Below are 15,760 nucleotides of genomic sequence, written 5' to 3'. Positions count from 1 at the left end.
TGTTTATACTTCCTGGTGGAGTTCACAGCTTGCCCCTCAGGTGCCATGTGGTTGTACAGGTGTTGGTTTGTAACAGGATTTCATGACAGATATCTTTGTTTCATCAATGAATAAAATCAGTAGTAGGCATTTGGGTGCCAGCTGTACAGACTTGATGTGCCCAGTGATCCACTATGGCTGAGGAGCTCTCGAAACAGATCCACACTGCTGAGAGGGATTTGCTGTTCTTTATCTATCAGAATGAACATGTCCACATCAATCCATTGGAAAATGGCTGTTGGGTACTGGCCAATTTCTTTCCCTGAGTTAGCATTTTATGTATTCCCATTAGCTATTTTTAATGCACTTGTGTACACATCCATGTTTGAATTCCTCTGGAGCTCACACTGCTGGTGCTGGGCTGCAGATATATATATCTTAACTGATTAGCCTCTAATCAAGAAGAGAAATGACACATAATGATGCACTGGCTCTTGGGAGAATTGGCCTATAATTCTCAGGATTATTGGCAAGCCCCCCACCCCCTAAAACATCCCCCCCTTCCCAAACGGTATGTAGATCCTGTGGCAGTGCAAATGTGTATTATTAAACTCCTTAAGCAAACCAGAAGGGCTCCCAGTGGAGAGCAGAGACATTCTAAGTATAGCCAAGACTAAATTCTCAGGTCTGGGTTTTCTCTACTCAATTCCCACTTGATTATCTCCTGTAATATTTAAACTTCATGCCATGCCATAATTATTTAATAAAAAGTAAATATAAGATGTGTCTCAGTGGGGAATGTGACCTTTTACCTTCATGTTGTTCCACTGAAGGCAGACACAGATAAACAGCCAATCTGGATCAGCAGAAGAGTGTCTCACTTGACAGATTCATTCTTCTGGTGTCCAAGCCTGGTATCCCAGAAGGTGCTGAGGATATTTGGGAAGATTCCATAGGTGCCATCAGTAGTTCTTGCAGTTGGGTGGTTTCAGCTCTGCTGATGTCACCAGGTACTGAAAAAAGTTTCTTTTTCAGAAGAACCACAAATGGTGCGGAAGGGTAGAAGCAGCTAGGACTGACTGGGGACAGTGCTGAAGGACTCACATAGAAGCACAGAAGGCACTGGGTTGGAAGGGACCCCTAAAGCTTGAGTCCAACCACCCTGCACTCAGCAGGGCCATTCCCAACTGGAGCAGGCTGCTCAGAGCCACATCAAACCTGACCTTGAACATCTCCAGGGTCGGGGCTTCCACCATCTTCCTGGGCAACCTGCTCCAACGTTCCACCATAGTAAAGAGCTTCTTCCTAATGTCCAACCTAACTCCACCCTGCCCTGTTCCAAACCAGATGTTACTAAATGTGTCAGGGAATTCCTAGCAAGCGTCTCAGCATGAAAGAGGCACCGAGATGAGAGGGCATCTTCTGAAGGGTAGGGAAATTCTGAGCCACCCTTGCACCGTGAGCACAGGAATTCTGGAGTGCTAGAGGCTGCAGAGCTGTGAGCGTGCAGGATGCTACACAACTGACTGTTGGCTTCAGCATTAATTTGAGCTGGAGTTTAATTGTGAATAAATAATCAGAAATCAGATGTGCCGCGACTGCACAGGAGAGAGAATTACAGCAGCTGAAGTTTATGAAATCACCAGCGATGCCAGTAGGGCTCTGCCAGCTATTACTAAGGATTTGGGTCAAAATATCTTGGTTTATCCACTGGAGACCAACATCATTGCAGAGTGGCTGTGTGTGCACAGCAGCCCTGCACCACTGCAGGAGTTCCTGTGTCCTACTTTGTGCCAGCAGCATGTTGGGGCTGTGCGCAGTGCTGGTGAGCTGAGCCTGCAGGGCTTTGGGGTTCTGGCCGTGCACCCATCACAGAGCTGGTCTCATGTGCATTGCACTGGGACTGCCTCTGCTGCTGCTGTGCTCAGTCCTGTCCAGAGCAAGCAAACTCCTCCCTGAAGCAGAGTTTTGTGACAGTGCTTCCCTGCTGCAGCTTTCAAATGAGTCACTCAGCCTTTGACAGATGGTGAGCAGCCAGCAGCTGAAACTGGAGCAGGTTTAAGTGCAGAAGTTGGGATTTCTTTGTTCCCTTAGTAAGACAAACTCACTACTGTGACCCTCTGGAATAGCCTCATCTGTGCCCACCAGCACGAGCAGGCAGAAAGGGAGATTTGCACACAGATGTGTGTGTGGCTGCCCAGAGTTCTTGCAGGGCTGGGCTGTGAGCAGAAAGGTGCCACCAATTCTTTACCAAATGGCAGCCACCCTGAGGAGCAGCCTGCCCAGGAGCAGGGTGCTGGATAAAGAAAGACAGAGATGTGGATAATTCAGTGGGTGGAGCTGGGGTACTAGAGGCTGGGGAACTGTCCTATAGAGGCTGGGGAACTGTCCTATAGAACATGGTCCAACATGAATAGCTCCTGGCCTGCACTCAGTGACCAGAGCTCACCTCAGCCCTGGTCCTTCCCAGTGTGCACCTTCCAGGAAACTGGGCAAGGAGGCTTTCTGTGGAGAAGCTGAGAAATCATCTTCCTTAGGTCATGAAACTTGTCACACAAGGAGAGCCAGACACCTCTGTACTCCTGTGACAAGCTCTTTCTGTTTACCTTTCAGCTTTAAATGAACCTACCATAGACTATGGCTTCCAAAGGCTGCAAAAGGTCATTCCAAGGCATCCCGGGGACCCTGAAAGATTAGCTAAGGTAAAATACTTGTGAGCGCTTCTCTGAGCACACTGAGCATGGGGGGATTGCTTTGCTGGGATGCTGTTATTGAGAACAAATAAAAGGATTTGGAGATTATTCAAGGGTTTTATGTCCATGCAGAAGAGTAGATGGACATTCAGTGGAGATCAGGGCTCTGGTTCTGTTGCGTGCCTGGAACCTCTCTCCAGTGATGCTGCTGCCCTTGGAGCAGCTTCAGTACTCTGGAGAGCTCCAGGGTGAAGCGCTAGGCACGGTGCTGGCTGACATCACTCTCAGACATCACTGTCCACAGTGACCAGCACAGGAGATGAGCTTGGAAAGGACTTCTGGAGATCATCCAGCCCAACCTTCCTGCTAGTGCAGGGTCACCCAGAACAGGTTGCCCAGGAATGTGTCCAGGTAGTTTTTGTAAGATTCCAAAGATAGAGACTCCTCCATCTCTTTGGGCAGCTTCTCCAGGGCTCTACTGCCCTCAAAGTCAAGAAGTTCCTCTTCGTGTTTAGATGGAATCTTCCTCTGTTAAATGCCCACTGTGTGCATCTGCTCCTCCTGCAGGAAATGCTGCTGAAACGAGCTGCCGACCTGGTTGAAGCCCTGTATGGAACCCCACACAACAACCAGGTCAGGCTGACTGCTCTCATGGGGGGGATGCTTTCAGGGTTAGTAACAAACACCAGGACACTCCTCCAAGCAGGGCTCTGAGCTTGTCCCCTCCCCCTTCAGGACATCATTCTGAAGCGAGCTGCAGACATCGCAGAAGCTCTCTACAGTGTGCCCAGGAACCCTGCACAGATCCCAGCCCTCTCCAGCTCTCCTGCCCACAGCAGCATGATGGGCATCAACTCCTATGGCAGCCAGCTAGGAGTCAGCATCTCAGAGTCAACACAGGGCAACAACCAAGGTGAGCACTGACAGCAGGGGAATTTCAACAAAGGAAAAGCGAAACTCAGTTGCTGCCATTTTGGAGCATTTGTTAGGCCAACTCAACCCTGAATTCTGCCCCTGCTCCCCTCAACACCTTTTGGTTCTTTCAGGTTGGATCTGTTTTCATAAAAGGACAGCAGCTGCAGACCCCTCTCAGTTCAAGAGGTGGAGAATTCCCTTCTCCTTTTTGAAGTCTCTTATTCAATGTGAATTTTACCACCCTAAGTGTCAGTGTGCCCAGCCTGCACATGGTTTGTGTATCACATTGGCTGATGGCATGGAGAGATGTCTCTAACACTTTAAGGCAGTAAAACCGTATCAGCTAAAGTAAATGTCACATATGCCATGCTCAAAGCCATCATGGAGATAATTTTGCCAGTTCTCATCAGAGAAATGGCCAGAAATCACCTGACTTGCTATTCAAGTGATAACCACTCTGCAAGCAGCTGCTGGACCCTAACAAAAGCTTTTCAATGGAAAAATCCCTTTGGAACTGCCAGCAGTGCTGAGAGCTGTGGTGTTCTTCAGGTCTCCTACTGGGAGAAAGAAGAGGCTAAATTTTGGTTCTCAGATATTTGTGATTATTTTTTAAGACCAAAAAAATTTTTTTTCCTTTCCCAGTTTATCCTTTTCCCCCCTCAAAGTCAAAATGCAAGCTGTGTGTGAGTTATCATCTCCCCTTGGGGATGTCCTTCCTTTATTTGTAATTCATCAATGATTTGAAACTACAACTGTAGAGAACCCTTCAGGAAAAGGTGCCACACACAGTGGTTTCCAGGTCCTAGAATCAATTTCAGCTCTCAAGCTGGATGCAAGTCAGTGACTGATTTAAAAAGGGAACCTAGAGTGGAGCTTGGAGCCCAATCCATTGACATGTTTTGAAATGTGGGTTTTTAGGTTACATTCGTAACACCAGCAGCATCTCACCCCGAGGTTACTCCTCCAGCTCCACCCCTCAGCAGTCCAACTACAGCACCTCCAGCAACAGCATGAACGGCTACAGCAACGTCCCCATGTCCAACCTGGGCGTCCCAGGCTCTCCTGGCTTCATCAACGGCTCTCCCACGGGGTCCCCCTATGGATGTGAGTGCTCTGCTCCTCTGGCTGCAGGCTTGCTTCTGCTTAGTTTGGCTTGGCAGCGAGGGGTGGCTGTCAGGAGGAGTCCAGGTGTGGTGCAGGGGTTTGTGAAAGGCTTTGACTGGTGTCCTGGCATGTCTGAGAATGAAGCAGAACATCCCCCATGTTCCAGAGCAGAGGAACAATGAATGCTGCTCGTGTGTCACTCACTCTTTGTCCTTGTGCACATTCCCAAGTGGTAAAGGCCACCTTGAGGAATGAGGCACAGCTGGCAGCTGGGGATGAGTTAGCGAGGAGCCCTCACTGCTAGCAGAGTGACTGCTCTGGACCCTGTGAACTGCACTGCCAGGGACTGAGAGCTGACTTCTGGGGTAGCTTCCTCTGGAACTCTCTTACCTTGGGAACCAGAAACAGAGCAGGGCTGGAGCTAAGCATCTCTGTGTTTCTAGTTCTTAGCTTGCCATGAGTGAGTCACTTTTCTTTCATGCCCTGATTTCCTTCTGGCAAGAATGAGTGTGAAATACATAAACAAATATCTGCATTTGAGGCTGCACAGCTATTTCTGTACTTATTTATTTACTGGTTATTGAATTATTTACCTACAGAGCAGCCAGCTTAGGCAGGGGAGAGCTCCCAATAATGTCTTCCTTAAAAAGAAGGCAGTTTCAAGCCAAATCTAAACAGCAGCTTTCAACAATCCCCCCTCAACTGCAACACAGGAGCCTTCTTGTTTTAAAAGCTCAGAGGGTACAAGAGTCACAGAATTATTTCAGTTGGAAAAGACCTTCCAGATCATCAAGTCCAACCATGAGCAGCCTTTCCAGTTTCCAAAGCAGTCTGAGTGGACAGCTTGTGACTGTTTCCTCTTTGTTCATATTGATTCTCTCTCTCTCCCTTGATTTTTTACCATTTTCTCATTCCTTCACCCTTGCTTTTCAAACCTCAAGCTCTCTCTTGTCTGGTCTGTTCACCTCTCTATGTCAGACTGGAAGCCAACAGCTCAGGCAGAGTGAGGGTGGAATCAGAGTTACCAGAAGTTAGACATGTTGGGCAGCTTTACCAGACCTCCACAGTGACATTTCTGAGGAGGAATCACTTTTTTTCTTTCACAGTGATGTCTTCAAGTCCAACAGTTGGCTCCTCCAGCACTTCTTCCATCCTTCCATTCTCCTCTTCCGTCTTCCCTGCTGTCAAACAGAAGAGTGCCTTTGCTCCTGTCATCAGACCCCAAGGGTCTCCTTCTCCTGCCTGCTCCAGTGGCAATGGCAATGGGTTCAGAGGTAAGAAATGCACAATTCATGCTCAGCCTGCAGATGCAAAGCACACTGTGCTGGTGCAGGCAAACACAGCAGCCACCTGCACCAGTCCTGCAGTGAAAATCTGACCCAGTCCAGCCGAGTTAAGGCAAAGCTCCAAGCTCTGTTTTGTTGAATTTAAAACAGCAGGGCACAGACACTCATTGACACCAGGAAGGGCCTGACCCAGGCTGCATTTCAGCACCAGCTCTTTTGTCAAGGCTGACTTCTCCTTAGGCTTCCAAGACCTGTAAAACAACCCTTGCCCTACAGAGCTGACCCATGGCTCTGTGCACAACAACCATGGCTTGAAACCTGCTGCAAGGTTTAGGCTTATACTGGAATTGAGCCCTCTAGGATATTTACAGCCTTTTTAAAGGGGGTCTGCAAAACAAATGTGAGCACTAAGATAAGAATGGAAACTGTGCTGAATTCTTTCCTTTAACACACTGAGGAGGGCACATAAATACACTCCAAGTCTCTATAAAAAAAGCCTTTATGGGGCCTGGGACGTCATCTGGCTCATTCAGACTTGACTAGAGATACTGCAGAAAGCACAGCTCTTGAAATTCACCACACCAAGAGCCAGAGGTGACTCTAAAATGAGCCCCAAAAAACACACCTGTAGCTGTGGCTGCCTTACAACCCCTTAGCTGGCTTGCACCCAGCACAGGTGCCTGTCACCACAGCATCTGGACACCACCCCTGCTGGAGTATTTATTTGTAAAAAAATTCTCCAAGCTTGTGACAATTTTAATCAAGAGTTGCAGCTGATAATTGCAAGCTGTCAAGGTTAATACAATAAGGCTCATCTCTAATTCTTTTTCCATTTCCCTCCAAGAAAAAAGCAAAGACCCTCTGGGATAATGACTCTGGTTTCTATATTCCCAACTCATCAGGGAGTGTCCTGCATTGAACCACCTTTATTGAAAAGTTACATCGATTCAATATCTAGTAATACAGGCAAAAATAATTACAGCTTTGCTAGCAGTGTAAGACCTTAATCCAAACCTCACAAACATTCAATAAAAAGCCAGACAGGCTGGGAATAGGCTTCTGACAGTTCAGCCCCACAGGGGAGTGGAGGTGGGGTGGAAATGGACGGTCAGGGGTATGTGAAAAGAGAGAACCACAGACCAAAGCCCTTCAGATGAGCTGTGGAAGCCCAGGTGAGAGTTCCAGCCAATATTCCTCAGCCTGCTTGTGCTTTGCTGCAGGAGGTGAGGCTGCAACAATGGATGAAAGCCAGTGAGGCAATCAGGCTTTGCTTGTCCTGTCGAGGTGCTCTTACACTTCTACCTGAATTTGTCCACTGGCAGGTTCTGTCCTGACACCTTCTAAGGAGTCTCTCTGCTCTGGAGCACTGGCAGGACAGGCTTGGGTTGGGGGATGACAGTGAGGAAAGCAGGAACTTGATGTTTGCTCAGAAGGAAAGGAAGGGAGGCAAAAGGACTCACCAGAACCCCAGGGGTTCCTCCTGATTGCAGGTGGCACTTTCAGGCACTTTTGCTGTTGCCATCACGCAGCTGAGTCCAGGGCTGCTAGATAAATATCTTCAATTCTACAGAAAAAATGAAACTCCCCTTCCAGCTCAGGGACTTGCCGAAATGTGTTCTTGAATTGCTTCTGAAGAGACATGGCAGAAACTCAGGCTCTGAGCTGCTGGAGGATTTGATTAAAAAACAATGAAAATAATGTTGATAACAACAGTACCAGGGAAAGCCTTGATGCCAACGCAGCCTTTGCCCCTGGGAAGAGAGTTTAAACTGCTCTGGCAGCAGCCCCTGCACCTCTCAAATTCAGCCCCTCTGGCTGTACCAGGCTCTACTGCCTCCCTGTACACAGAGCCTGGCTGCTGTGCCAAGAGGAAAGAGCAGCCACAGGTAGGCCTGGTCAGGCACTGGCTGTGTGAGTGCCCCCAGCTTTGCTCCAGGCAAGAGACCCAGACAGGCTACCCGAGACAAGGAGCTCAGGTTCTGGGAGCTGACCTGGCTGGTTGTGCCTGCAGCATCTTGGGAAGCTCCATCAGGAATCCTACAGGGTGGGAGCAGCTGAGGGCATCATTTCCCTCTGCCACCAGATAGCAGAGATGCAGCAGGGAGGCTTATGGCAGGAATGTGGCTGGAGAAGGAGAAAGCTTCCCAGGGTCAGTCTGGGACACAACAGTTAGGATCATTTTTGATTTTGGGGGTGAGGAGAAGGAAAGGAGCAGCCCCCTCAGCCTGATCAGAAAATCCCTGCAAACAGGCAGACAAACCTTCACCTGCTCGGTTTGGGGTTATGTGGATGGTTTGACACAGAATAGCGAAGTCCTCTGCAAATGAAACCAGCAGGTACGGGACCTAAGGCTGTTTGCTTCACTTTTTCTTTCAGCTGTCTGCCGAAATTGGCAAGACCTTGCAGCCCCAGGCAGTTACAAAATACAAAAATATTTGTTTTCCTATTGTATGAAGTCGCAAACCACATCCAGAGCTGTTTAAAATCAGCCCAGCTGCTGTAACAGAGTGATGCCAGCTGAGGATCTTGCCCTAAGCATTTGTGTTAAACAGGATGAACAAGAGGGTGAAAGGAACTCTCAGAGGACAGGGCTTTAAGCACTTGAATAATCTCACAAATTCCAGGGACCATAAATCTTTGCAGGATTAGGACCTTGCACTGTACTGAGGCCCCTGTGAGAATGCGACTCAGTCATTTATTTTACAAATATACAGAAACTGAACTTACCCTCAAACCTTGGGGAGCAGCACCAGCTCCAGGCAGCTTCAGAAGGACAGGGGAAAAGCACCCAAAAATGAGTCACAGAGCGCACTGGGCTGGAGGGGACCTCTAGAGGTCGGCCAGTCCAACACCCCCAACCTGGGGCATGGTCCAGCCTTTCTGAAAAACCTCATACTGACACTGGGATGAATCCTTTCTCTCCTTTATCTAAGTCCCAGTGGTGACTTCACCGTGAGCTAGCACGTTGTGCCCAGGCTGTGGGCACTCTCAGTCTCACCACCTTTGCTCCCACTAAAGCAAAAACAGTTCCAAGCCACTAAGTTCCAGTTCAGGCTGCAGGTGAGGTCCCTGCTGCACTCCATGGCTGCACACATGAGGGTGAAGGGCTCAAAGATCTTTTGTCCACAGAAATTTGCCAGAATTTCACCTCTATCAATTTTCTTTTTCAGCCATGACTGGGCTTGTCGTGCCCCCGATGTAAGCAAGAGGCAGCTTTGCTCCTCTCCCTCTTCCCTTTTTTCCTCCTTTTTTTTTTTAATTTTTTCTTTTACAGCACAAAACTACTTATTGTGATGGACCAATAAAAGAAAAAATAGCACTACAGGCTCTTTTGGGGGGAAAGCCAGGCCCAGGAAAAAAAAACAAAACAGCATTTTTTATGGATTGGACAAGCCACAAGTCTGCATCTCTCACCTCTTTCATATTCCTTACACAACCACGGCAGCTCCTCAGACCCTGGGAGTGAAGAGTCAGCCCACAGCCAGGACAGCAACACTGGCAGGAGGGAGCCAGAAGTGCAAAGTCGTTCTTGCCAGACATGAAGCCTTCCTCAGATTTGTAAAATATGGAAAGGAGAAAGAAATTGGCACAAATGCTTCAAGCTTGCTATTTTGGATACAATTTGTTTTACTTTGTAGGGGAGAAAAGTTGAAGTTTCTATTTTCTATGGAGCCTTTCAGATATCGATTTAGTTTATGCAGAAAAAAACAACTCAACAAACAGGGTACCAGCATGGAAGAGTCTCTAGGACAAACTGCCAGGAGTGATGGACCTTTGGTGTATTTGTGTATTTGCTTATAGTTTAACCTCTTTAAAAATGTAAGATGTTTTACAATTATTTAAATAAATAAACTTGTAACTTATTGTACGTAGAGGTAGAAATTAAACCCTCTTTTGGATTTTTTTTGTTTTGTTTTTCCCTCCAATTGTACAATGAAGAAAAAAGTGATACAAAAATGTAGTGACAAGTTTGAAATTTATTTTCACTCACCGCTTCCCTCTGACTGCATTCACCTGCCAGGATGTACAGGATTGCTTCTGGTTGCCAGAACCAGCAGAGACTTTTACACCTTGGGTGTGGATTTGCAACCTCCTCACCTTTCCCCCTTTCGGTTTTTGTTTCCATTGAAATATTCAGGTACTAAGAGGAACTGGTGAGCTTCAGAGTCCCACTGGTAAGAGAGTGGCACTTAGGGATCTGAGCAGATCCAAGGTTTCATGAGGTACTGAGTTTATTTTATAGATTCAATGTCTGAGTGAGGAGGGAAAGGGTTCTCTGTTTCTCCAGGTAGTTAGAACACCTTCAGTTCAGTTATACTTCGTACTAAGGGTGCATTTATGAAGGGTAAATATGTATTGGAATAATTTATGCACTTTTATGCTGAGTCATTAAAAATGGTAAGTATTTTCCAGTTAGATGCTGAAGTTCATGAAGTAATTGATTGCTTCCAATTTTTATGTGTTTTAGCATTAAAGAAGTTTAGTTCTGCGTTGCATCTCCTCTCCTGACATTGGCAGGTGAGGACAAGTCTGATAAAAAAGTCACCACCTTCCTGACTAACCCAGAGAGCACAGGGAAGAATTTGGTTCTTGGAAAGGCATTTTTAGAGAAACAGACACTAAACCAGCTCCACTCCTTACCCCCTCTCCCCCTGCTTTGTAGCTGCAGGAAGAGTTGTTCCTATGGCAACACCTTTATCTACACAAATAAACCCTCACTATATCGCCCCTGAACGTGTCCATTGCCTGGTAGTTTTGGTGGTGGCTAAGTCAAATAGTGTCCTTGGTGCCCCTTAGAAATGGTAGAAGGTGTTGGGTTCACTACTGGACAGCTGTGACAATGTGCATGGCTGAGGTCATGGGGGGCTGTTGTGGAGCTGATTAGGGGTAGAGCTGGACTAGAAAGCCTCTGTCTGCATCCATCACTCAAATCCAGCTGCAGAGAGTTGTGACCAAGAGGTTTGGTGGTGTGTGTTGAACTCCATGATCTCCAGAGGTCCCTTCTAACCCCTACCATTCTGTGATTCTGTGAGCAGGTCCTCCCTGGAGCTCTCTTTTTAGCTTAGGGCAGAAATGGGAAGCAGAAGCACATTTGAAGGGAGATTTGGTGGCAATGATGTGTTTTTGAGAAGCATGAATGGAGTTAGAACCTGACAGTCAGGTCACTGAAGGTGTCTTCATTCCAGGAATGCTGAAACAAAACAGCTCACCATAGATTATGGTGGCAAGGTCATTGGTGCTGCAGGTTCTCTGCATGCCCTTCATGCCATCAAGGGCAGAGCAATCACAGGCTAGCAGGAACCAAGCTTGAAGCTAAGTGATCTCTGAAACAGGAAAGAGCTACAGGAGTTAATTCTGGAGTTGTAACTGTGCTGTGGGACAGTCACCACTGGTGACACAACAAGGACCACTTTCTAACCTGAGCAGAACAAAAACCCCTCCAGACCACAGGTACCAATGTCTCAGCAAGCTTGAGAGCAGGAAGTCCAAAATCCCAGGTGGAATTCTGCATGTGTACAGGGGAATACAAACAGACTGAGGACTATGGACGGGTTGGGATGAAAACGTCCCTAACCCTTAGTGGATTCTGCAGAGTTCTAGATTTCCAACACACACCTTGATGGACCAGGCTCATTTCTGAGCTTCTCCCTTCTCCCATTGGGACCTACTAAAAAGCCCCAAACAGCTCCAAACAGTGATGGTGGATTTTCCCCCTGCCCTTCTCTGTTGGGCTTTTAAAATTTTATTCTCCCTGCTTACCTCAAAATCCTGCACCAGCAAGTATCCCAGAGCCAGAGCTTTCTAGCCCTGCTGGAGAGCAGCAGCTTGCTGCCTGGTCTCACATTGTTTAGCAAACAAGATCTTCCTTACAAAAACCTCATTCAGGAAGGTTTCCAATTTAAATAGCTGAGACACTTCATGGAAAGGTTATGCTGTTAATTGTCCACCCTTCTTTTTTACTCAACTTTAGTCAGCACAGGCAGATATAAAAGATCACTGAAGTGTTGGGAAGATTCAGGTTAAAAATGAGACACTGGCTAAAAAAGGAAAGGTTCTGAACCACTCCGCATTGCTTTCACACTTCAGTTATTTTTATTAGCTCTGTCCAGTTGCTCTGGAGTGGGAGAGTCAAGAGTCCAGATGAAAAAGAAAACCTCCCTAGAAAGTGACTTCAGGTCCTTCTCTTAGGAGAAGCAAAGCGCAGCTGACTGTGTCAATGTAAACATGGGAAATAGTTTCTGGTTTGAGCTGAGCCAGACAAATGTAAAAGCCCCAAACACAGGAATGGTTTAGGAGATTAATTTTGCTCATGCTTGGAAATCATCACCCTCAAGATGAGTGCAGAACTTACAAAGCTTTACAAAAAAACAGGTGTAAATAGATACAACCAGAAATCCTTGAGAGAAGGACTTTGGCAACGACAAAGCACCCAACAGAAAGGAAAAGTGATGGGAAAATGACTGTGTAAGGATTGTTTCAGTGTGATTAAGCAAACCTGTCCTCTCCTAGATGTTGTTGTTTCCTGTTCCCCAGCAGCTCTTCCCTTGCCACTAGAGAGGTGAGAGCCTTGCAGTCGGTACTGACAGAGCTCATCACCAGTGGAAGGAGAATGTTTTATCTCATGACTTCTCTTGGTGTAGCATCTTCCTCTCCCTCTTTGCACACTTCCAACATGCATGGTTTTTGAAGACCATTTCTTCCCTTCTGTAAATTAAGAGCCTCGTTTCTCCCTCCTGTGTAGAGCTGGGGTTGGTTGGGGTTGGTTCTTTTGGGTATCTTTGCTTTGTCAGTTATTTCTGGTATGAAGTTGCTATGCACAGAGCTTTTGTAAAGACAGCTTTCTTTGGTTTTGGTTACTGTTTTTAATGGTCCTACTTATGGAAGAATATCTTGTTTGTAAAATGAATATGTCTACTTCAGTTTTAAACTTTAAATTATCCTAACAAAAAAAATAAAATTTTTGTACTGTACACAAGGGGGCATGACCTTGATTTCAGAGTGGGCTGGGTCCAAAGGCAAGGGATTTGGAGAGCTGCTAACTTGTGCAGGATGGAGAACACCGAAGAACATTCCATAGAGCCATGGAGTCAATAATGTGGGAAAAGTGCTTTAAGATCAGCAAGTCCAGCTGCCAACCCAACACCACCATGGCCACTACACCATGTCCCCAGGTACCATGGCTACACCTTTTCTGAACACCTCCCCAGCTTACTCCCACCCCTCCTGACAGTGGTAAGTGGAGTCCCTCCTGTAGGTGGCCAGTCCAAGCCCATTTAGTCTTTGCCTGAGGAGCAGATGATTCCAGCCAGGCATGGCCATGCTGCCATCTGCATGATGTCCTGCTTCAGAAAGATATCTAGCAGAGCAGATTGGTTCCCACTTGCCTTTGTCCCTTCCCAGCTCTTTTCTGGGTGGCTGTTCTGTAAGAAGTTGAGTTTCCCTTTAATAAATGGAGAAATGCTAGCCCCTGGCTCAGCCACTTAGAGAGGGCAGCTCAGAAATTGCCAGACCAGTTAAAATATTTATCTCAGTGACAAGACACAGCTGCTGAGGTGCAAAGATCTGAAGCTTTAATGGCAGCAGGTTGTTTAAGGAGGAATGTCTCATTAACTCTGCTGCAGGACTGGATTAAGCAGCCAGCTGGTAGCAGAGAGTGCGGACACAGTAGCCATGGCAGAGAGAGTGTTGAGCTGTAGATAAGGGGAAGCAGGAAACCCAACACTTCCCCCTCCCCGAGTGGAAAGCACCAAACCACTGTTCCAGGGAGGCAATACAAGAAGGCTGGGGGCAGGGGAAATCAGATCTGGTGTCCTGATTCCTTTGGGTGAAGTTACAACAACAACAGAAAAGGGATGGGAATGACCAGACAGAGCCTGCCCGTTGCCAGTTCCTTCTTCTGAGAGGATGTGGATGGAGCAAGGCCTTCTGCAAGCTTTACAGCACCTGGACTTGGGGAAATCCTCCTGGTTCAGTTGTCGTAGACTCACAGGATGCACTGGTTTGGGAGGGGCCTTCAAAGCTTATCCAGTCCAACTGCCCTGCAGTCAGCAAGGACATCCCCAACTACAGCAGGTTGCTCAGAGCCTGACCTTGAATGTCGGCAGGGACACTTCTCTGTATTCAGTCCATCAGAGGCTGTAGCTATCCAGCCTGGAACACAAGAGACTGTCCCTGCTGTGAGGTGCTGGCTGCAGTCTTGCCACCATTAAAACAAGTGGCAGCTTCCCACCCACTTCAGCACTGGAGCAAGGTTTCAATGAATGTGACCCTGGGTGAATTGGTCAGAGGCTGCAGACAGCAGCAGCATTGAGGAGCAGTGAGAAGGGAAGGGAGAGTGGCATGCGGGAAGATCCAGAAGCAGACTTGAGATCTTGTCTGTGGTAGCAACTCCACCTGCCCCTGTTTACAAGCTCAGCACTTGACAAGACAAGGGCTGAGCCTGAGTCAGTGCATGTGCACCAGCAGCCTACACCATCTATTGATCTGCCCAGATAATTACTTTCCCCTCTGGCCTGCAAACCAGGAGCACAGCTACAAAATAAAGTGGGGAAGAAAAATGTACAAGCATTGGATTTCTGTTATGTTCAAATTTGTCCCAACACAGCACCCACACTTACACCACAATGGCAGGAGAGGGCTTCAGAACCTTCTGTCCTTGTGATTTGCAAAGGAAGATCCTTTGAAATGCAACACATCTCTTCATGGAGCCATAAAGGTTGGGAAAGTCCTCTAGCTCATCCAGGGCCACTAAACCATGTCCCAAAGTGCCATGGCCAAAAGTTTCTGGAACACCTTCAGGGATGGGGACTCTACCATCTCCCTGGGCAGCCTGTTCCAGTCCCTTACCACTCTTGAAGCAAAGAATTTTTTTTCTCATCTCCAATCTGAACCTCCTCTGGCACAATTTCAGACCACTTCCTCTTGTCCTATCACCTGATCTGAGGGAGAAGAGACCAATCCCATCTCACTGCAACCTCCTTTCAGGCAGCTGTAGCAAGCAGTGAGGTCTCCACTCAGCCTTCTCTTCTCCAGCTGAACAGCCCCAGGTCTCTCAGCCACTCCTCAGCAGATGTTCTCCAGACCCTGTTCTATCTTTCAGGAAGGCCTTGATGGTATGATTACAGCCAGCAGTATTTTTAGTCTAGGTTGTGATTTTCTAAGCCATGACAATTACTGAGGATGAACGGAGCTGGAGTGGAAAGAAATATTTCCAGCAGCCAGTAGAGCTTTGAGAAGGTTTCAGATCAGTTTTGGAAACAAAGCTAACCCTGATGAGAAAGTTGAGCCCCTCTGGTCTCCTCCAGACAGTTGGGTTCAGCGGCTGCAGCCAGCAGCGGAACAGCCTGAAGAAGGCCTTCTCTCAACACTTCCCTGAGACTGCAGGAACTTGATTGAAATTTAGCAGCAGGGTCCCTCTGACACTGCAATTGCTGCACTCATTTCTTTGTCTTTAAAATGCCATATAATTGCTAATGTAATTAGTGCTGTATACAGAGGGGGCCGTGCAATTACCAACTCCTAAGATCAAGTAATTAATGTCTGTCAAGAAAACAGCAACTGTTTCATTAGCAACTGTCTAGGCCTGCAAGCAGCCCCACTCGGAGTGTTCCCCACTCAGCTGAGCTCGGCAGTCGCCGGGAATTCAAACCAAGCCAGCCAGGATCGGCAGCGTGCAGGCAGCCTCCACCCACAGCCACCAGCCCTTTCTCCTTCCAGTAAGGAGTTATTAGTGCTGCTCCAGGAAACAGAACCACATCTGTCCAGTCTGCTTCCAGGAAAGAA

General features: G+C 47.4%; 1 protein-coding gene across 6 annotated transcripts in view; it reads left to right on the top strand.

The window, feature by feature from the left end:
• The window catches only part of EBF2 (EBF transcription factor 2), a 93,958-nt gene extending 84,779 nt beyond the window's left edge, over positions 1-9,179 (top strand). For 4 of the 6 annotated variants that reach the window (XM_054396676.1, XM_054396675.1, XM_054396674.1 and 1 more), the window contains 6 exons: positions 2,593-2,681; positions 3,240-3,305; positions 3,408-3,585; positions 4,506-4,691; positions 5,798-5,965; positions 9,148-9,179. In XM_054396676.1, coding sequence (XP_054252651.1) covers positions 2,593-2,681; positions 3,240-3,305; positions 3,408-3,585; positions 4,506-4,691; positions 5,798-5,965; positions 9,148-9,179 — 719 coding nt within the window. The remainder of the gene's footprint in view (positions 1-2,592; positions 2,682-3,239; positions 3,306-3,407; positions 3,586-4,505; positions 4,692-5,797; positions 5,966-9,147) is intronic. The other 2 variants (XM_054396677.1, XM_054396678.1) reach the window with 2 other exon arrangements.
• The last annotated feature ends 6,581 nt before the right edge of the window (positions 9,180-15,760 follow it).

This window comes from Indicator indicator, chromosome 38 (assembly GCF_027791375.1).
Source record: "Indicator indicator isolate 239-I01 chromosome 38, UM_Iind_1.1, whole genome shotgun sequence".
In the NCBI taxonomy this organism is placed as follows: domain Eukaryota; kingdom Metazoa; phylum Chordata; class Aves; order Piciformes; family Indicatoridae; genus Indicator; species Indicator indicator.
Note: the sequence above shows the minus strand (reverse complement) of the source record. Positions and strands in the feature narration are given on the sequence as shown.